This window comes from Chiloscyllium plagiosum, chromosome 13 (assembly GCF_004010195.1).
Source record: "Chiloscyllium plagiosum isolate BGI_BamShark_2017 chromosome 13, ASM401019v2, whole genome shotgun sequence".
Classification (NCBI taxonomy): domain Eukaryota; kingdom Metazoa; phylum Chordata; class Chondrichthyes; order Orectolobiformes; family Hemiscylliidae; genus Chiloscyllium; species Chiloscyllium plagiosum.
In genome coordinates this window covers 52,838,541-52,860,267 of record NC_057722.1, presented here as the reverse complement: position 1 = coordinate 52,860,267, position 21,727 = coordinate 52,838,541, and the positions used below count along the sequence as shown (strand labels likewise).

General features: G+C 40.8%; 1 protein-coding gene across 1 annotated transcript in view; it reads left to right on the top strand.

Moving 5' to 3' along the window:
- LOC122556325 (NACHT, LRR and PYD domains-containing protein 3-like) overlaps positions 1-20,245 on the top strand; it is a 36,509-nt gene extending 16,264 nt beyond the window's left edge. Inside the window, exons 8-13 of the mRNA XM_043702950.1 lie at positions 984-1,154; positions 8,381-8,497; positions 8,745-8,915; positions 9,650-9,817; positions 17,738-17,905; positions 19,587-20,245. Of these exons, the coding sequence (XP_043558885.1) occupies positions 984-1,154; positions 8,381-8,497; positions 8,745-8,915; positions 9,650-9,817; positions 17,738-17,905; positions 19,587-19,668 (877 nt within the window). The 3' untranslated portion in view covers positions 19,669-20,245. The remainder of the gene's footprint in view (positions 1-983; positions 1,155-8,380; positions 8,498-8,744; positions 8,916-9,649; positions 9,818-17,737; positions 17,906-19,586) is intronic.
- The last annotated feature ends 1,482 nt before the right edge of the window (positions 20,246-21,727 follow it).

Here is a 21,727-nt window from a genome sequence, read left to right as displayed (position 1 = left end):
GTAGCCTTCTTTTGCCTTTTTAACAAGAATGAAACCCAAAGGCAGATGCCATCCCAAGCTGTCAAATCCTGTTTATCGATGAGGAAGTGAGTTAGCATTGGTCTGAAACTTAATTTCATTCATCGTCTCTTACTTCATGTAATTAATTCTACAAGTTTACAGCCATTAATTGAATGCCCCATGTTTCCATGTTTGTGGAGAGAGGACAGAGTTATTCTCATTTCCAGGGAAAACCATTCTCTATTTAACTTTACATACTGGATCTATTTACTTGTAATCCACTGAACATGTTTTAAAAGCTTGGCTTAGTGCAGAGGTAAATTCAGATGAATGTTGGGTGTCAAGCTTTTAAAACATGTTCAGTGGATTACAAGTAAATAGATCCAGTATGTAAAGTTAAATAGAGAATGGTTTTCCCTGGAAATGAGAATAACTCTGTCCTCTCTCCACAAACATGGAAACATGGGGCATTCAATTAATGGCTGTAAACTTGTAGAATTAATTACATGAAGTAAGAGACGATGAATGAAATTAAGGGCCCGTTGCGTACAAAACCTACATCATAATTCTACAATGTGACAGTAGGTTAGTACTATTATAACAAGTTATGTTTTTATGTTGAGATAATTTGAAGAGAAAGTAATTTTCAAAAGCAAACAGTGCTTTTCCTGTTTTGTATCTGCCTTTATTTCTTAGTCACCTATATTCATGGGGACAGGCATCCCAATTTAAGAAAGGCATTGAAATCAGAAAATTGATAATGCAATTAGGGAATACTTGTTGATATTCAAACTTTGTGGGGTTGATTACCAAGCCATCAAAAATAAAGTACTTTTTTAGTTGTGTCTGTCAAGATGGCTGAACGACTAGGAATCATCTGGGAGAACTGCATTAACATGAAATTTGCGAACACAGCAATCGTACACTTGTGTCTTTCAGTGCTTCTATCATTTTATTTTGGAAAGTATTTTGTATCTCCATAGTGTTGGTGGTAATAAACTAACATCCAGTTGTTGTAAGGACTTGGCTGATATGCTTAGTGAAAACAAGACCCTGCTAGAGCTGGATCTGAGTCATAATAGAATAGGTGAGAGTGGACTACAAGACCTGTTCAAAGCACTGAAGAATGGAAATTGGAAGCTACAAAAACTCGGGTATGTAACCATTGTTAAAGAATTCTATCGTGGTGTTCACATTTTTGCTTCTTTTTTGGTTTTCTGAGATCTTGAGTTTTTTTAATCTTAATTGTACATGACCTGCTTAAAATTATTTATCAGTAAATTTGTAGTGATAACATGCTATAAATACTGTACCTCTGTCAATTTACCAACACGTAGCCAGCAACATTCATGCACTCCAGGTGCTAGGCCATGACTATCAATGATCACCAACAAGAGAGAATCAAAACACCTCCCCTTGACAACCAGTGACATTACCATTGCTAAACCCAAAACTGTTAACATCCTGGCTGTTAGTATTGACCAAAACCCTAACGGGACAATCCATATGATTGATTCATCGACAGGTCAGAGGCTGATAACTGTGCAACTCAGCTATTAAGTCCTGAAAGCCGGTCTATCAAAGACAAGCCACAAGTTAGGAGTCTGATGGAATATTGCTCACTTGCCTTGATGAGTGCAATTGCAATATCTGTCAAGAAGCTTGACGCCATCCAGAACAAAACAACCTATTTGACAGGAATCCAGTTTACTTAAATATTCACTCCCTCCACCTCCAATGCACAGTGGCAGCAATGTGCATCTACACAATGCAGTGCAGCATTTCAGCTGGCTCCTTTGAATACAACTTCCAAATCTCCAGCCATTTTCATCTAGAAAGACAAGGTGCAAATGTTAATGATAAACTTCAAGATGACAAAATACAGACTGTTGGAATAGGAAGGACATATGGCAGATGAAACTTGCTACAGAGAAATACAAAATGATATGAGATTAGATCATCTACAGAACAGAATGGAAGCAGGCCCTTCGGCCGAACAAGTCCACATTGACCCTCTGAAGAGTAACCCACCCAAACACATTCCCTGACCCGGGATTTTCCCCTGACTAATGTAACTAATACTATGGGCAATTTAGCATGGCCAATTCACCTGACCTGCCCATCTTTGGACCATGGGAGGAAACTGGAGCACCGGAGGAAACCCACACAGACACGGGGAGAATGTGCAAACTCCGCACAGAATTGCCCAAGGTGGGAATCGAACCTGGGTCCCTGGTGCTGTGAGGCACCACTAAGCCACCGTGCTGCCCATTGGTAGGATTAATAAGGTGAGGCAATATAAACAAAATGGCACAATTTTACCAGGAATGCAAAAACCAAAAGGTTGCAGATAAGTGAACCTGCACTTTTCCTGCTTTACTCGAAATATGACCTGAACTCATCTGGTTGGAGGCACTGCTCCAGGCTTACAATTCAGTACAGCACCGTTTCCTTTTACAGTATCACAGAAGTGGGACAAAAGGAAATCATTCAACTCCTAATGCCTGCACTAGCTCTTCAAATCATTACTGAGAGCCAATCTCCTGATTTTTCCCCCTTACCCTTCAATATTTCTATCCAAGTAATCATTCAATGTCCTTTTCAATGCTTCAATTGAATCTGTCTCCATTATATTTCCAGGTAGTGAATTCCATACCCTGCTTACTGTGATAATGTTTTTCTCTTTACCCTTGCTTCTTCTGCTTGTTGTTACTTTAAGTCTTTGTTCTTGTCCCTTTTTCATTCTACTCTAGCTAATCCGCTCATGATTTGAAAACATACTTCTATGAAATATCCTCTTAGCCTTCTTCTCACCAAGGAGAATAGGTCCAACTTCTTCAATCTAACGACACAATTGAAATTTCTCATTCCTGGAACCAGTCTTGTAGATCGCTTTTGCAAAGTCTTCATTGCATTCACAGCTTATTTATAATGTGGTGCCCATCACTGTACATAATATTTTAGCTGAGATCTAACAAGTATGTTAAACAAATTCAAAATCACCTGGTTGCTATTGCACACAATGCATCGATTAATAAAATTGAGAATACTGTTTGCTTTACTAACTACTCTTTCCACCTGTCCTGCTACCTTCAATGATCTGTGCACGTATATACTAAGGTTCGTCTGCTCCTGCACCCTGTTTAGAATTGTACTCCCTATTTTGTATTGTCTTTCAATGTTCTTTCTACAACTTAATAGCTTTTTAACAGCTGGTTGTCATATTGATAACTCACAAACATCATTACCCAGCTCCCCGCAAGATAAATTAATACTACAGATGCCATTTGGTAATGTCTAAACAATACCTCTCCTGCTCATTACTCAGAGTGTGTTCCCATGTGTGGATGATCATCTCCATGTATTGTTAATTTGCAAATCTCAGCCCTTGTCCCTAAAGATGTTTCTTATTTTTTATCAAAAATCACATCTCTGACATAGATTGTCCCAAGTTCTTCCTACTTTTCATTGTATCTTCTTTCATTTTAAACCTATTCATATCCTGGTTTGTTGAGTAGTGCATTAACATATTTCAATGAGGAAGATTCTAGATTCTGGAATACACTGCCTGGGAGGGCAGTTGATGTGGGAAACCTTACAACCTTGAAAAAGTAGTTTGATAAACACTTGAAATGTCATAACATTCAAGGCTATGTGCCTAGTGCAGAAAAGTGGGATGAGTATTGGTGGTAGCATATTTTTGGTGGTACAGACTTGATGGGCCAAAGAGCTTCTTCCCTTCTCTATGATTATATGATTTATCAGCACCATCAGATTGGTGACTGAGTCTCGCTTAATGACAGTTTTATATAGTAGCTATCCTATGAAATGTAGTTATCCAAACAATGGAACTCACAGTTTATTAACTTGCAAGTATTACTGCTAGTCACAATTTTGCAGTTTAGATACAGAAGTTGAATGGTCAAAACAAGTCACTTAACACTTGGATAGGTGCAAGAACAAAATCCAAAACAGATTTGATGCAGCAGGTGGCATGACCAAAGACTTAAATAGTGTTAAGTAAATAGGCTTGCTCGTTGAACTGGAAGGTTTGTTTTCAGATGTTTTGTCACCATGACGAGGTGCCATCATCAGTGGGAGTCTCTGATGAAGCGTTGGCGGCATGTCCTGCCTCTCTATTTATAGGTCTTGGTTTCATAAGGTGGGTATTGTCATTTATGGTTTTTCTTTCAAGGGAAGGTATGTGTTTGTTGATGGAGTTCTGATTAGAATGCCATGCCTCCAAGAATTCTTGTGCATGTCTTTGTTTCACCTGTCCTAGGATGTGTATGTTGTCCCAGTCAAAATGGTGCTCTTCTCTGTCTGTAAGCATGGAAACTAGTGATAGCGGGTCATGTCTTTTGGTGGTTAGTTGTTGTTCATGTATCCTAGTGGCAAGTTTCCTGCTTGTTTATCTTATGTAATTTTTTTTTCAGTTCTTGCATGGTATCTTGTAAATGACGTTAGTTTTGCTGCTCGTTTCTAATGGATCTTTTAGGTTCATTAGTCACTGTTTAAGTGTGTTGGTAGCTTTATGGGCTAGCATGATGCCAAGGGGTCTGAGTAGTCTGGAAGTCATTTCTGATATATCTTTGATGTAAGGTAATAGTGGCTATAGTTTTTGGTTGCATTGCATCTGCTTGTTTGGGTTTGTTTCTGAGAAATTGGCGGATTGTGCTTATTGGGCACAAGCAGACACAAAGTAACCAAAAACTAACATAATTTACAAATTGTTACCTAGTCATGGTGACAAAACATTTGAAAACAAACCTTCCAGCTCAGCGAGCTAAATTACATACTTATCATCAACCTAAGTTACAAATCTTCTCAAAAATCACTAACTTATAATCAACATGAGGCTAGATGTCTGTGTGGTATGAAGTGTCTACTGTGAAGTGATGCACTCTATGCACGCAGGAGTCTGAAGAGAAAAAACTGAGAGAAGTTTAACTGCTTGTGAAATGTTGGCATGTAAGAGGATGCTCCATAATCAGTCGATGGATAGAAAGAATGGCTAAGATCAAGAATAGCAATTCAGGAATCAAAAGGGTAGCAAAGTACAGTTAGAGAGAGAAAGAATGATTGAGAAATATTATTATTGGAAACAAAGCTTTGACAGGCTTAGCCTGGCAGCAATTGATGGAAAGATTGCTAACAAAAACAGAAGGAGAAAAATCAAATGGTGGATAATGTACAGACTTAGACAAAGTAAGGCTCGAATCTAGCCATAGAAGAAGCAAGGTGATGTCAGTGATCCCACTAAGACTACAGTGAGAACAAATGAATTAAACATACAGAGCAACCTCGATTATCCGAACAAAACAGGCGATGAGTGTTTTGTTCGGATATTCGAATGTTCGGATAATGGAATGTTGGATAACTTGGTTTAGCCAAGCGTCAGGACCTTGCGATCTTGCCGGATAATCTGAAATTCAGATAATTGAATACTGGATAATTGAGGTTCCTCTGTATATCAATGTGTAATGTCAGATTGCTTCTGCCATCCTTGACTCAAGAAATCATTTTGTTGCATCTGTGTTTCATAAGAACATAAGAACTAGGAGCAGGAGTAGGCCATCTGGCCCTTCGGGCCTGCTCCACCATTCAATAAGATCATGCCTGATCTTTTCGTGGACTCAGATCCACCTACCCGCGCTCTCACCATATCCCTTAATTCCTTTATTGTTCAAAAAAAAATCTATCTTAGCTTTAAAAACCTTTATTGAAGTAGCATCAACTACTTCACTGGGCAAGGAATTCCATGGATTTATTTCATTTCAAGATTCTGTTTAATTTCAGTCCCAAAATTCAATGGAATGCTGGGCAATGAACCATAACCAATTTCTGCCATTTGTCCTTTACTAAGTGTCACATTGAGATTTGTAGGGTTTAATGTATTGGACAGAATAATTAGAACCTCCCATAAAGAGGTAGGAGAATCGTGTCTTTGATGTGAGGGAGGATGAGCAGCACTCCAGAAGCTAGTGCTTCCAGTTAAATCTGTTGGACTATAATCTGGTGTTGTGAAATTTTTAACGTTATTGAAATAATTTGAATCAAAACAGTTATCACCAATTTTACAGCATTCAGGCAGTAACTATCTGCTCCAGCTGAGTGACCCCCTAAAGAATGACAGTGACCACAGTGGGAGTCAGTCAGAGGCTGAGCACCACAGGAAAGTTTCACATTAGCAGAAGGAAAACGTTTAGGTGAATGACCGAAAAGTTCAGAAGAACTATTGATCCTAAATCTATACCAGAGGAACAGTTTAGCATATGGAAGGACCATATCAGAAGAAAGGTTACTCATTGTGGGATGAGTCTCTGATCTGTTCTTGTGCCCACAATATTTACATGGCTAGTCCACATCAGTTTCTGGCCAATGGTAACCTCCAGGATTTTGATAGTAAGGGATTCCATGATGTTATGCCACTGAATGTCAATGGTCAATGGCCAGAGTCTCTTTTTTCGGGGATAGTTGTTGCTTGATATGTGTGAGTGGTATGAATGTACTTGGCAATTCTCAGCCCAAGCTTGAATATAGTTCAGACCTTTTGAACATAGACCGGGCTCGACGCGAATGCTGGTGAACAATGTGCAATGTTCAGCAAACATCTTCACTTCTGACCTTATGGTGGAAGGATGATCATTGATGAACCAGCTGTAAATGGTTGGGCCTGGGACACTACACTAAGGAACAGCTGCAGAGATGCCCTTGAGCTGAGATGACTGACCTCCAACAACAACCAAAAAATGTTAGATATGACTCCAACCAGCAAAAAGTTTTCACCGATTCCCATTGACTTGAGCTTTGCTAGGATTCATTGATGCTGCACTCAGTCACATGCAGCCATGATGGCAAGGTCAGACATTCTCACATCTCCTCTGGAATTTAGCTCTTTTGTACATGTCTGAACTCCGATTGTAACATGTTTGCAGCCTCAAGGAACAGGAACTTTAGTTACAAGGTTGGTTGAATTGGAGAGATTGTGTTCATTCTATTTAGAGAAGAGGAAGTTGGGTGGACATCTGTTGGAGTGATCAAAATCATGAGAGATCCAGACAGAGTTGAAAGTGGAAGACATCTCCATTGTCAAAAGTATCAAGAATCAGAGAGCATCCGTTTGAGGTGATTGGCAAAAAAGCAATGATGGCAGCTGTGTGGTCAGTGGGTTATTATCCAGGTGAATGGGCACAATAACAAGCTTAAATGAACTTTAATTACCTGGTCTACTGTAGTGGTCAGTCAGCTGATTTCAGCACACACATTCCTAGTGTATTATGGGGGTTTGCAGGAAGGTGACACACTATTTTTCATGCACTCTCATGCCCCTACTGAATATATGTCCACCTGAGCAACATAAAATCCAGCCCAATGTGTGGAGTGTTCTGGCTCACACTACGGATTGTATAGGGACCCCAAGGACAGTGTGCAGGGATGAGGCACTGGGGGCCCTGTCGGATCAAAAGAGGATGGAAAAGATGTACATATCAGAGAGAAGAGTACTACCTCACTCTCCTCCGCTTGTGTTTTTTCCTGTAGCTCTGCCTGGTCTTCTATTCCTCTTCAGACTGAGGGAGTCATCCAACATAGAAGCCCACAACCAGGCACTCCTTTTCTCTTTGTGAATCGAAACGTCTTGAATAACATGATGTACATTCTTTTTGGTGAAGCCCAGAGAGAATTACCACAATAAATGTTACTGAAGTGATGCTGAAGTTTTGGCAAGGTGTTGCATCGATTTGCAATGACTCAAGGAGGTGGCTCACTAGTCCCTTCTCAAACTCAAATAAAGATCAGAAATAAATGTTGGCCTATTCAGTGCTGCTTACATCTTATGAATGCATTTTACAAAGTCTTTCATTGTGTACCACCACTCCTTTTCACTTCTCCAGCAACAATAATTTAAAAATAATGAGTATCCTTGAAATCACTATCAACAAAATACATGTTCCTAAACAGGTCACCACTGTTAGGAGACGGTATTCAATTATACAAAATCCCTTAAGATATTGTTCAGTCTCTTGACTGAGCCTTAGCAGTGACAATTATTCGTTTAGTGAATCACCAGGCAGCTATTCCTCACAGCAGCTTTAACTCCTTTACCAAAATAGCTAACCAGGCATTTCAGCTCAAGACCACATCTTCGCCACCAACATTGGAAGATTGTTAGCTGAAAGTTGTCCCCTGATAGCTCAAACAAGGTAGAACACAAAGTAGCTATCCCACTGTAATATATTCGGTGAATGAATGCTCATAATTCATTTAAATTAAATGCCATTTTATTCACAGCATTAAACAAATGTTGTGAATCAAAATAATCAATCACAAAAGTCGAAGTAATGCACCTTATTTTCAAACTTATTTGTATTCTGTTAAGGTTAAATTCTATATTTGCATTTGAGTTCGGAATAATGGGCACCTATGAGGATGCTTCTGGAGCTGGAATAATCTGTGATATACTGGAAAGCCAAAATTGTAAATTACAGAGTCTAGGGTAAGTTTGCTTTGTAGCTACCTACATTCAGAAGAAAAATCTTGTGATCTGTGTATATATAATAAATGTGTGTCCTTGTCTAAATCCCCACATTTGTGCAGTCTGACAATTCACAGGCCGTGCCTGTTTTTCTAAAGCTTAAGTTGTGAATTATTTTTCATTGAATTATTTTTCGATAACTTCTAATTTACTTTCCCAATGTACATGATTCATTTCAAGCTGACAACATTTTGTTTGTATTTTACAGATTGGCAAAGAATTCATTCACACAAGTTGGTTGTGCTAAGCTCATCAAATCCCTGAAAGGAAATCAGACACTGACAGAGCTGGACATTGGCTCTAACAATCTACAAAATGATGGAATGACTGAATTGTGTGACATTCTGACAGAGCCAGGCTGTAAAATGCAATCATTGAAGTAAGTACCTGGAAATGCATCATGTTGTGAAGCTCTATTTTGCTGCTACATGCCTCTTGAAATTGGCATTGCAGTATTAAAACAAAGGAAAATGTAGCAGCAAGGGCCTCCACATATTGTAAGGGAGTTGGTTGCCTGAGCCAATACCACTTCACTACCTGTAACTGACAGAAGTTGGGAACACAATGATCTTTCCACAACTGCAATGAATTAATACAGGAACGATCAGGAGAGAGGTGGCAGCATATGTTGAGGGGAGCAGTGTCGTCATATTGTAATTCCTTTTGAAGTTAGGAATGCCCCAGCCATTCATGAGATGAAAGTTCTGCCAAATGACTGGATAGAAAATTCAAGGTGAGTCACCTCTAACATTGTCATATCAGTTCCTCCCTGACAGACACCCACTTTGCTGTCCAGAAATGAAGCTTTACATAGTTAACCCAGCCCAAGAAACTGTGTTGAAGTCACTGTGGAGTTGCTATGTCTGTAGAAGTCATGTCTGCACTGTCCCCTCAGATTGAAAATACTTCATGGTTCCTCCTGTTTATATTTTAGTAAAAAGCCATCTTATGAAAGAAGCAGAATTTAGACTTATTTACAGTAGAAATATTGCTATTTTAGTGAAACATATTGATACTGTCATTTGCCAAAGAGGAGCTGAAGAAGAAGTTCAGCTTCAACATCTCTTGTGGCTAATTTCGAAATCTTACGTTTCTAATCCATTATTTTCACAGGGTGACAAATGCTAAATTAACAAGTGAATGTTGTGTGAAACTTGCTTCTGTGTTCAACATCAAGACCTTGACAGAACTGGATGTGAGCATGAATGAATTGGGCAATGATGGAGTGACTGAGCTGCTGTCTTCACTGAAGGATTCACAATGTCAATTGCAAAGGCTTGGGTATGTATATAAGAGGTGTAATCTTTTATGCTTGAACAATCCCTATAATTCACACTGAACTGTATTGCTCACATATATTGAAATTTTTCCATACAGGGAATAAACCGAATGAGACATTGATCCCACTACAGTATCTGGTATTCAATGTTTACACCTGTTACTGTAAAGTTTCACAGTAATGGAAAGAAAATAATATGCCACATGTTAAAATATTGTCTGTTGCCCTATTTCCCGATACAACACCACACAAATCAATAAAACAAGAATAAAAATGACTAATACCCTCCTGAAATAGTATTGTGATTATCATTTCAAATATCAGCCACTCTCTGTGAGAGAGAATTCTAATTTATGTGAGTCCCTCTCCCACTGCAACTCCCAGGTCATTTCCTCTGCCCTGAAGCTCTTCAACTATGTCCTGAAACAAACTCGCTACCACAGCCACATTTGCTTCCTACTTGCCTATCTTCTTTTCCATCTATCCACTCCACCCTCCTCCTTGACCTATCACTTTCATCCCCTCCTCCACTCACCTATTGTACTCTATGCTACTTTCTCCCCACCCCCACCCTCCTCTAGCTTATTTCTCCACCCTTCAGGCTCTCTGCCTTTATTCCTGATGAAGGGCTTTTGCCTGAAACGTCGATTTTACTGCTCCTCGGATGCTGCCTGAACTGCTGTGCTCTTCCAGCACCATTAATCCATGAATGAAATGAATGTTGAGCTGATTGGCAGGTATGCTCAGATGAATGTCCAAATTAATATCACATAAAACTCCAATTAACAGAGAAGATTTTCATTTAACCAGCCTTGGTTTGCTCTGAAGCTAAACCTTAGATATGAAAACTTGGTAGCATGCAGATACTTTGATGTTAACTGATGGCTGATATTTGTCTTCTGCTTTTACTGCACTTTGAAAACCAATGTGATTAGATTAGATTAGATTAGATTACAGTGTGGAAACAGGCCCTTCGGCCCAACAAGTCAGCTTTGGCCCGTGGGAGGAAACCGGAGCACCCGGAGGAAACCCCCCCAGACCCGGGGGGAACGTGCACACACCACACAGTCAGTCGCCTGAGGCGGGAATTGAACCCGGGTCTCTGGCGCTGTGAGGCAGCAGTGCTAACCACTGTGCCACCGTGCCACCCGTGTGCTCAAATCACACTCTGTCATGCTAATAGTGGACCTGTTAATGTGATCATATAAATTTCTTCTGCTTAGAATTTTTAAGACCCATTAACCCATGTTTTAATCTGTTGTGGCAACTTCAAATAATTAGCTACCAGAGAAATGTTACAACTTTATGATCATTTAGAGTCATAGAGATGTACAGCATGGAAACAGACCCTTCGGTCCAACCCATCCATGCCGACCAGATATCCCAACCTAACCTAGTCCCACTTGCCAGCACCCAGCCCATATCCCTCCAAACCCTTCCTATTCATATACCCATCCAAATGCCTCTTAAATGTTGCAATTGTACCAGCATCCAGCACTTCCTCTGGCAGTTCATTCAATACACATACCACCCTCTGTGTGAAAAGGTTGCCCTTTAGGTCTCTTTTATATCTTTCCCCTCTCACCCTAAATCTATGCCCTCTAATTTCTGGACTCTTCGAGGAGAAAGTGAGGTCTGCAGATGCTGGAGATCAAAGTTGAAACTTTATTGCTGGAACAGCACAGCAGGTCAGACAGCATCCAGGGAACAGGAGATTCGACGTTTCGGGCACAGGCCCTTCTTCAGGAATGAAGTTTCTGGACTCCCCAACCCCAGGGAAAAGACTTTATCTATTTATCCTATCCATGCCCCTCATAATTTTGTAAACCTCTATAAGGTCACCCCTCAGCCTCCGACACTCCAGGGAAAAAAGCCCCAGCCTGTTCAGCCTCTCCCTATAGCTCAAATCCTCCAACCCTGGCAACATTCTTGTAAATCTTTTCTAACCCTTTCAAGTTTCATTATTCATAGCAACATAAAAAATACGAGCAGGCAAGGCCTTTTGGCCCTTTGACCCGGTTTTGCATTCCATGTGATTATGCCTGATCTTCCAACTGTTCCTGCTTTCTCCCCACAGCCTTCAATCCCTTTAGTCCTAAGAACTATATCTAACTTCTTTTAGAAAACATTCAATATTTTGGTCTCAACCACTATCTGTAACAGAGAATTCCACAGGCTCACCACTCTCTGGGTACAAAGGCTTCTCCTCATCTCACTCCTAAACGGCCTAACTCGTATCCTTCAACTGTGACCCTTGGTTCTGGACTCCCCAGTCACCAGGAATATACTTCCTGCATATACCCTGTCTAGTCCTGTTAGATTTATATATATTTCTGTGATATCTCCCCTTGTTCTTCTAAATACGAGTAAATATAGTCATAACCAATCTAGTCTCTCTTCACACATCAGTCCTGGCATTTCAAGAATCAGATTCATCACATTCCCTCCATAGACACAGCATCCTTTCTCAGATAATTTGGATAAAAAAGAAGTATTGCATTTTGGTGGAACAAACAAGGGCAAGACTAATACAATTAATGGTAGAACCCTGGGTAGAGTCAGAGAGTCATAGAGATATGCAGTATGAAAACAGACCCTTCGGTCCAACTCATCCATACTGACCAGATATCCCAACCTAATTTAGTCCCATTTGCCAGCACCTGGCCATCTATCTTTAAACTCTTCCTATTCATACACTCATCCAGATACCTTTTAAATGTTGTAATTGTACCAGCATCCATCACTTCCTCTGGCACTTCATTCTATACATGCCCCACCCTCAGCATGAAAAGGTTGCCCCTTAGGACTCTTTTGTATCTTTCCTCTCTCACCCTGAACCTATCCCCTCTAGTTCTGGACTCCCCTACCCCAGAGAAAGGCCCATCCCAGGATAAAGACCTTTTGTATTTACCCTATCCATGCCCCTCATGATTTTATACCTCAATAAAGTCACCCCTCAACCACTGATGCTCCAGGGAAAACAGCCCCAGCCTGTTCATCCTCTCTATATAGCTCAAATCCTCCAACCGTGGTGTTACTAAATCCTTATAAATCTTTTCTGAACCCTTTCAAGTTTCACAACATCCTTCTAATTGGAGGCAGCAAAGTACAGAGTGACCTAAGGGTTCCGGTGTGTAATTCTTTGAAATGTGTATCACAGGTGGACAGGGTGGTTAAGAAGGAGTTGAGCACACTTGCCTTCATTTCTCAGACCTATGAGTATAGGAGTTGATAAGTCATGTTGAAGTTGTACAGGATGTTGGTTAGGCCTGTTCTGGAGTACTGTGTCCAGTTCCGGTCACCCTGTGAGGAAGGATATTATTAAATTGAAGAGGTTATATAAAAGATTTATCATGTTGTTGCCGGGAATGATTTGAGTTGTACAAAATAGGCGAGGACTTCTTTCACTGGAAACGTAGGAGGTTGAGGGTGACCTTATAGAAGTTTATAAAAATATGAGGGGCATGGAAAAGGTGAGTAGCAAAGGTTTTTTGTTTGGGGTAGGAGAGTTCAAAACTAGGGGTAAATTTTTAAGGTGAGAGGAGAAAATTTTAAAAAGGACATGAGGGTCAGCTTTTTTACACAGAGTGGTGCATGCATGGAATGACCTGCCAGAGGAAGTGGTGGATGCAGGTACAGTTAAAACATTTAAAAGACATTTGGATAAGTACATGAATAGGAAATATTTTGAAGGATGTGGGCTAAATGCAGCAAGTGGGACTAGTTTAGTTTGGGAACATGGTCAGCATCGACTAGTTGGAACTGAAGGGTCTGTTTCCATGCTGTATGACTCCATGGCTCCACAAGGAGACCAAAATGGCACACAATACGCCAGGTATAATCTCACCAAGGACCTGTATAATTGCATCAAGACATCCCTGCTCCTACACTCAAATCCTCTCACTATGAAGGCGAGGATACCATTGCCATCTTCATCGCTGATAGCACCATAGCGGAGTACAAGGACACACAGGTTTCACTGCAGCTCTCTTTTTCTCAGTTGATCACCAGTCAGACAATAATCTGGATTCCCGTTTTTGCCACCAAAGTGGATAACCTCACACTTATCCACAATACAGTTCACCTGCCATGCATTTTCCGACTCATTCAATTTGTCCAAATCACAATGAAACAACTTTGAATCCTCCTCAAAGTTCACCCTCCCACTCAGCTTTGTGTCATCTGCAAGCTTGGAGATATTACATTTAGTTCCCTCATCTATATCATTAATATATATTGTGACGAGCTGGGATCCATGCACTGATCCATGCACTACCCTTCCAGTCATTGCTTGCCACTCGGAAAAAGCTTCATTTATTGCTACTCTTTATCATGCCAGTACACTTTGACATGCTAATCTCTTCTGTGGGAACTTATTAAAAGCCTTCTGAAAGTCCAAATAAATCACATATGGAGTCATAAAGTCATAGATGAACAGCAGGGAAACAGACCCTTTGGTCCAAACCGTCCATGCCGAACGTGATATCCTAACCTAATCTAGTCCCATTTGGCAGCACTTGGCCCATATCCCTCTAAACACTTCCTATTCATATACCCATCCAGATGCCTTTTAAATGCTGTAATTGTACCAGCCTCTATCTACCACTTCTTCTGGCAGCTCATTCCTTACACGCACCACCCTCTGTGTGAAAACATTGCCCCTTAGATCCCTTTTATATCTTTCCCCTCTCACCCTAAACTTATAACCGTCTAGTTCTAGACTCCCCCAACCCAGGGAATAGACTTTGTCTATTTATCCAATCCACACCCCTCATGATTTTATAAACCTCTATAAGGTCTCCCCTCAGCCTCCGACACTCCAGGGAAAACAGCCCCAGCCTATTCAGCCTGTCTGTATAGCTCAAATTCTCCAACCCTGGCAACATCCTTGTAAATCTTTTATGAACCCTTTCAAGTTTCACAACATCCTTCAGATAGGAAGGAGACCAGGATTGCATGCGATATTCCAAAAGTGGCCTAAACAATATCCTGTACAGCCACAACATGATCTCCCAACTCCTATACTCAATACTCTGATCAATAAAGGAAAGCATACCAATCACCTTCTTCGCTATCCTATCTACCTGCGACTCTACTTTCAAGGAACAATGAACCTGCACTCAAAGGTTTCTTTGCTCAGCAAGACACCCCCAGACCTTACCATTAAGTGTATAAATCCTGCTCTGATTTGCTTTTCCAAAATGCAGCACCTTGCGTTTATCTAAATTAAACTCCATGTGCCATTCCTCAGCCCCTTGGCCCATCTGGTCAAGATTCCATTGTACTCTGAGGTAACTTTCTTCGCTATCCACTACACCTCCAATTTTGCTGTCATCTGCAAATTTACTAACTATACCTCCTGTATTCACATTCAAATCACTTATATAAATGACAAAATGTAGTGGACCCAGCACCGATCCTTGTGGCACTCCACTGGTCATAGCCTCCAGTCTGAAAAATAACCTCCACCACCACCCTCTGTCTTCTACCTTTGAGCCAGTTCTGTATCCAAATGACCAGTTCTCCCTGTATTCCATGAGATCTAACCTTACTAATCAGTCTCCCATGGGGAACCTTGTCGAACGCCTTACTGAAGTCGACATAGATCACATCTACTGCTTTGCCCTCATCAATCCTCTTTGCTACTTCTTCAAAAAACTCCAACAAGTTTGTGAGACATGATTTCCCACGCATAAAGCCATGTCGACTATCCCGAATCAGTCCTTGCTTTTCCAAATGCATGTACATCCTGTCCCTCAGGATTCCCTCCAACATCTTGCCCTCCACCGAGGTCAGGCTCACCAGTCTATATTTCCCTGGCTTGTCCTTACCACCCTTCCTAAACAGTGGCACCACATTAGCCAAACTCCAGTCTTCCGGCACCTCACCTGGGACTATCGATGATACAAATATCTCAGCAAGAGGCCCAGCAATCACTTCTCTAGCTTCGTACAGAGTTCTCGGGTACACTTGATCAAGTCCTAGGGATTTATCCATTTTTATGAGTTTTAAGACATCCAGCATCTCCTCTGTAATATGGACATTTTTCAAGATGTCACCATCTATTTCCCCACATTCTATATGTTTCATGTCTTTCTCCACAGTGATGCAAACACTGATGCAAATAACTAGCTTAATATCTCCCCTATCTCCTGTGGCTCCACACATGGGCTGCCTTGCTAATCGTTGAGGGGTCCTATTCTCTCACTCGTCACCTTTTTGTCCTTAATGTATTTATAAAAATCCTTTGGATCTTCCTTAAAGCTATTTGCCAAAGCTATTTCATGTCCCCTTTTTGCCCTCCTGATTTCCCTTTAATGTATTCTCCTACTGCCTTTATATTCTTCTAAAGATTCACTCGATCTCTCCTGTCTATATCTGACATATTCTTCCTTCTTTTTCTTAACCAAACCCTCAATTCCTCTAGTCATCCAGCATTCCCTATACCTACCAGCCTTTCTTCTCACCCTAATGGGAATATACTGTCTCTGGATTCTCGTTATCGCATTTCTGAGGACTTCCCGTTTTCCAGCTGTTCCTTTACCTGCGAACATCTGCCCCCAATCAGCTTTTGAAAGTTCTTGCCTAATCCCATCAAATTTAGCCTTCCTCTAAATTAGAATTCAACTTTTAGATCCTGTCTATCCTTTTCCATCACTATTTTAAATCTAATAGAATTATGGTCGCTGGCCCCAAAGTGCTCCCCCACTGACACCTCAGTCACCTGCCCTGCCTTATTTCCCAAGAGTAGGTCAAGTTTTGCACCTTCTCTAGTAGGTACATTCACACACTGAATCAGAAACTTTCTTTGTACACACTTAACAAATTCCTCTCCATCTAAACCCTTACAATTATGCCAGTCCCAGTCTATGTTTGGAAAGTTAAAATCCCCCACCACAACCACCCTATTATTCTTACAGATAACTGAAATCTCCTTCCAAATTTGTTTCTCAATTTCCCTCTGACTGTTAGTTCCAGTAGATTTGTTAAGCATGATTACCCTTTCATAAATTCATGTTGACTCTGTCCAAACTTGTCACAGCTTCCCAAAAGCTGTACTATTAAATCGTTTCTAATGGATTCTAAAACTTTCTCCACTTTCCACATCAGGCTAATCAGTCTCCAGTTCCCAGTTTGCACTGTGCACCCTTTTTTTAACTGGACCCTGAGTTCCCGAATATATTTGGGATGTTATTATTGACCTTCTTTGAAAAGACACAACCAAAAATATGTCCTTAATTGTTCGCTGGTCTCTTTACTCACTAGTTTTCTGAAAGTATGGGACCTACATTTGGCTGAACTAATCTTTTTCTCTTTGCAGACCATTTTCTCTCCACGTATTCAAGCAGGCATAGCAAAAGTATCTCTCCAGTAAGACTGGGATAAAACTCAGATAGGGAGAAATTCAGTTATATCATTACACTCACATATGTATCGTCATTAATCAAATTCCAATCTTGGTTCATACAAGCATTTATATCTACTCTAGATCATAGGTTAATGTAGATATCTACTTCACCCAGTCAAGTACCATCACAGCCTGGTACATTCTCATCAGTCTGTCACCTCCGTCTCTAAATCTCACACAATTTCAAGGCCTCTCTAGAAAGTCTTTGTTCAATTTTTACAAAGTTCACCTACAGATTCCTGCTGACACAAACCTCTAGGATGTACAATGTTCAGCTGGTTCAAGGTTCATATCAGAGAAATATGCTGTCAACTTTTACTTTAAGTATAAAAATCACTATTTAAGTCGATCAAAACAAGTGTGTTGACACGTTTGCAAACATTGGAAACAAATAAGTTCATATGAGAATTTCATATTTCACACCTTATAATATCAAATCTAGATATCATTCTGCCCTTTCTCGTTAGAAGTTTGGAAATTATTTCTGTCATATTTGCATTTCTGGTCCTCTTAGATTATCGAAAACTGGTCTCACAGATGCCTGGTCAATTGATCTCAAAGCCACATTTGCAAAATCAAATCAACTGGTGGAACTTGATTTAAGTCATAACAAATTTACAGACAAATCGGTTCAACGCTTTTCTGATTTCATTGTGGGTTGTGCCAAACTAAAGACCATAAGGTGAGATGTCATCTCATTATTAATGAAAGACAAAATTAATAGCTCCATTTGCCAAGTATTTTCCAATTGAAATGTATAGGCAGAAGTGGGTACTGCAGATGCTGGAGATTAGAATCAAGATTAGAGTGGTGCTGGAAAAGCACAACAGGTCAGGCAGCGTCCAAGGAGCAAGATAATCGATGTTTTGGGCAAAAGCCCTTCCTGATGTATGGCTACAGTCAAAATCCAATTGTATGAGAACTCTGTTATGTAGTGTCCACTGAGAGAGATAGCTTCTCTTTTATTTTTGACATAAGTAAATTATACTCTTTTTGGTCATATTGAATCATATTGAGTACCTACTGCTGTGATCCCAGCTGATTACCTACTGCTGTGGTCCCAGCTGATTACCTACTGCTGTGGTCCCAGCTGATTACCTACTGTTGTGATCCCAGCTGATTACCTACTGCTGTGATCCCAGCTGATTACCTACTGCTGTGGTCCCAGCTGATTACCTACTGCTGTGGGCCTATCAGATGTCATTACTAGAAACCAGATTCTAATCAGGGACTGTTGTGATCCCAGCTTTACCTACTGCTGTGGTCCCAGCTGAGTACCTACTTCTGTGATCCCAGCTGATTACCTACTGTTGTGGTCCCAGCTGATTACCTACTGCTGTGGTCCCAGCTGAGTACCTACTTCTGTGATCCCAGCTGATTACCTACTGTTGTGGTCCCAGCTGATTACCTACTGCTGTGGTCCCAGCTGAGTACCTACTTCTGTGATCCCAGCTGATTACCTACTGTTGTGGTCCCAGCTGATTACCTACTGCTGTGGTCCCAGCTGAGTACCTACTTCTGTGATCCCAGCTGATTACCTACTGTTGTGGTCCCAGCTGATTACCTACTGCTGTGGTCCCAGCTGAGTACCTACTTCTGTGATCCCAGCTGATTACCTACTGTTGTGGTCCCAGCTGATTACCTACTGCTGTGGTCCCAGCTGAGTACCTACTTCTGTGATCCCAGCTGATTACCTACTGTTGTGGTCCCAGCTGATTACCTACTGCTGTGGTCCCAGCTGAGTACCTACTTCTGTGATCCCAGCTGATTACCTACTGTTGTGGTCCCAGCTGATTACCTACTGCTGTGGTCCCAGCTGAGTACCTACTTCTGTGATCCCAGCTGATTACCTACTGTTGTGGTCCCAGCTGATTACCTACTGCTGTGGTCCCAGCTGAGTACCTACTTCTGTGATCCCAGCTGATTACCTACTGCTGTGGTCCCAGCTGATTACCTACTGCTGTGGTCCCAGCTGATTACCTACTGCTGTGATCCCAGCTGATTACCTACTGTTGTGGTCCCAGCTGATTACCTACTGCTGTGATCCCAGCTGATTACGTACTGCTATGATCCCAGCTGATTACCTACTGCTGTGATCCCAGCTGATTACCTACTGCTGTGGTCCCAGCTGATTACCTACTGCTGTGGGCCTATCAGATGTCATTACTAGAAACCAGATTCCAATCAGGGGATCTTGATAGGTTGGCTTGATAGATCACAGCCTATTTGCTAGTACCTCTCAAAGATATGGTGGGAGAAAATCTCCATGGAATGTCATCCCTAAGGTAACATACCTGTTGCATTGCAAAAGGTCTTCTATTTATAAATGTAATTACTAACCATATTTCACATTTCTGGTAAAGGATGGAGAAGAATCGGTTTTCAGCAAAAGGATACAAAACTCTAGAGGACCTGAAGATGAAAAAGGATGATCTCCATAAGTAATGCACTTAAAGCCTTTTGTTCTGTACAATAATAGAATTACAATGGAAAGATGTATAAATCATTTATAAATGTAAAAGTTGCAAACTCATTGCAACTGTACAAAGATGTGACATCATTTTTCTTTCTTTAATTATTGGTTGAGCAAGATAACCTCATGAGTGTCTAAGCCATACAATTCAGGGAAGACCAAAGTTTGATTTCTGGTATGTGTCAACCATTTTCTGATCTTAACACAACCACAGTACCACAAATTAGAAAGGGAAGATTAACCAAACTTCCCATTCTTGATTTTGTAGATCTCGTAAAAGGTGTGGAAGAATGTTGTGCACTAAAAAACAAATTGCTCAACACTTTTTATTAGGTCTGAATGAAAAGATGTTGGTCAAGAATGATTGTGGAATGTATAAAACCATGAATGGTTAACTCATGACATTATGCACTCTTGCAATGATTTATTTGTATTGTCTTTAGATTTGATTAAATCTAAACGAATTAAAGTGAATAAAGCCAGTGCATTTTGAAAGCTGGCCTGATGATTTGATCAGTGAATAATATGATTAAATTGATGGAAAAGTGTTCACCCTTTGTTAATGTTTCATTTTATAATGTTAATTGATGTTTGCTTTATATTGTAAATTCTGTTTTAAATGTATTAAATCATATACTTATCTTTTCCAATGTTGACATTTTGTTAGAAGCTCCGAATTACTTCATTTTTACACACGTATATGTTTCTCCCATTTAATTTGGAAGTATGGCTCCCTCATACTGAATTGAGAATGAGTAGAAGAACGTAAGAAATAAGATTAGCTGTATGTCAGCAAGTTAATGTTTCGAATCGAGATAACTGTAGGTGACTCTTCATTAGAGCTCATCTGCTGTGATTTCCAGCATTTTTTGTTTTCTCCCATAATGTACAGCTTGTCAGTGACCACAGAAAGACCACATGTCAGTACCGTCATCGTCATCAGAGGTCCCTTGCAGACAAGGATGGTTCTCTTCCACTCTCAGGGTGAGGCTGTAGGTGGCTATACAGATCGATACAGCTGGTACAAGCTCTGTTACACTTGGAGCAGGCGATGGTCACAGAAAGGAATAGTTGGGGCTTTGGTGTGCTGGCACACTCCTCTCACTGGTCCTTCCCAGATGCTCCTCCTCCACTTTGAAAGGTTATGAGCCAATGATTCCCAAGTGTCTGTGGAAATGCCAGTGAGGGTATCACTGTCTCTGTCTCCCTGGGACTCACCTGCTGTTTTGAAGTTGTGAGTAGAAAGAAATATCAGTACCAGGTCTCTAGGGACTGTCAATGCTTTTTCATCCATTGGCTGTCTCATGTGGCACAGATGCTCTGCCCATCACATAGCATTTTTGCTTGTCTCCTAGGTGATAAGACAAAGATAAGATAAAGCAATACTCATTGAAGACATGGTTGATGATGCCATTGAGGAATTCTAGTGCAGATGCTCAGGAATGGTACAATAGGAGTCAGCCACATTAGCATCAAGGAAACAATAAAGCAAGCCAGGTCTGGCTTAATGTAAAGTTCCAAGGTGTTGATTTGCACACACTTATCAATATTCCCAACTGGGGTTTCCAGGATTGGTGTGATCTGTATATACAACCCAACATTATGTTATAGAATAGACAGAGTTGTCACAAAGATAAAGTGAAAGGTTCTGAAGAGGGGAGAGGCCTGATGTGTGGTTGATTCTTGAAACCATGCATTAGCAGCCAAAGGCACTCAGTATGGACTAATTCAGACAAGGACCAAGCAAAGAGCAAGGTGGTTCTGATAAACTGCGTTTGTTTCAATGCACGAGGACTAAACAGGCAAGGCAGATGAACTCAGGGTTTTGGATTAGTGGTGTTGAAAGAGCACAGCAGTTCAGGCAGCATCTGAGGAGCAGCAAAATCGACGTTTCGGGCAAAAGCCCTTCATCAGGAATAAAGGCAGAGAGCCTGAAGCATGGAGAGATAAGCTAGAGGAGGGTAGGGGTGGGGAGAAAGTAGCATGGAGTACAATAGGTGAGTGGGGGAGGGGATGAAAGTGATAGGTCAG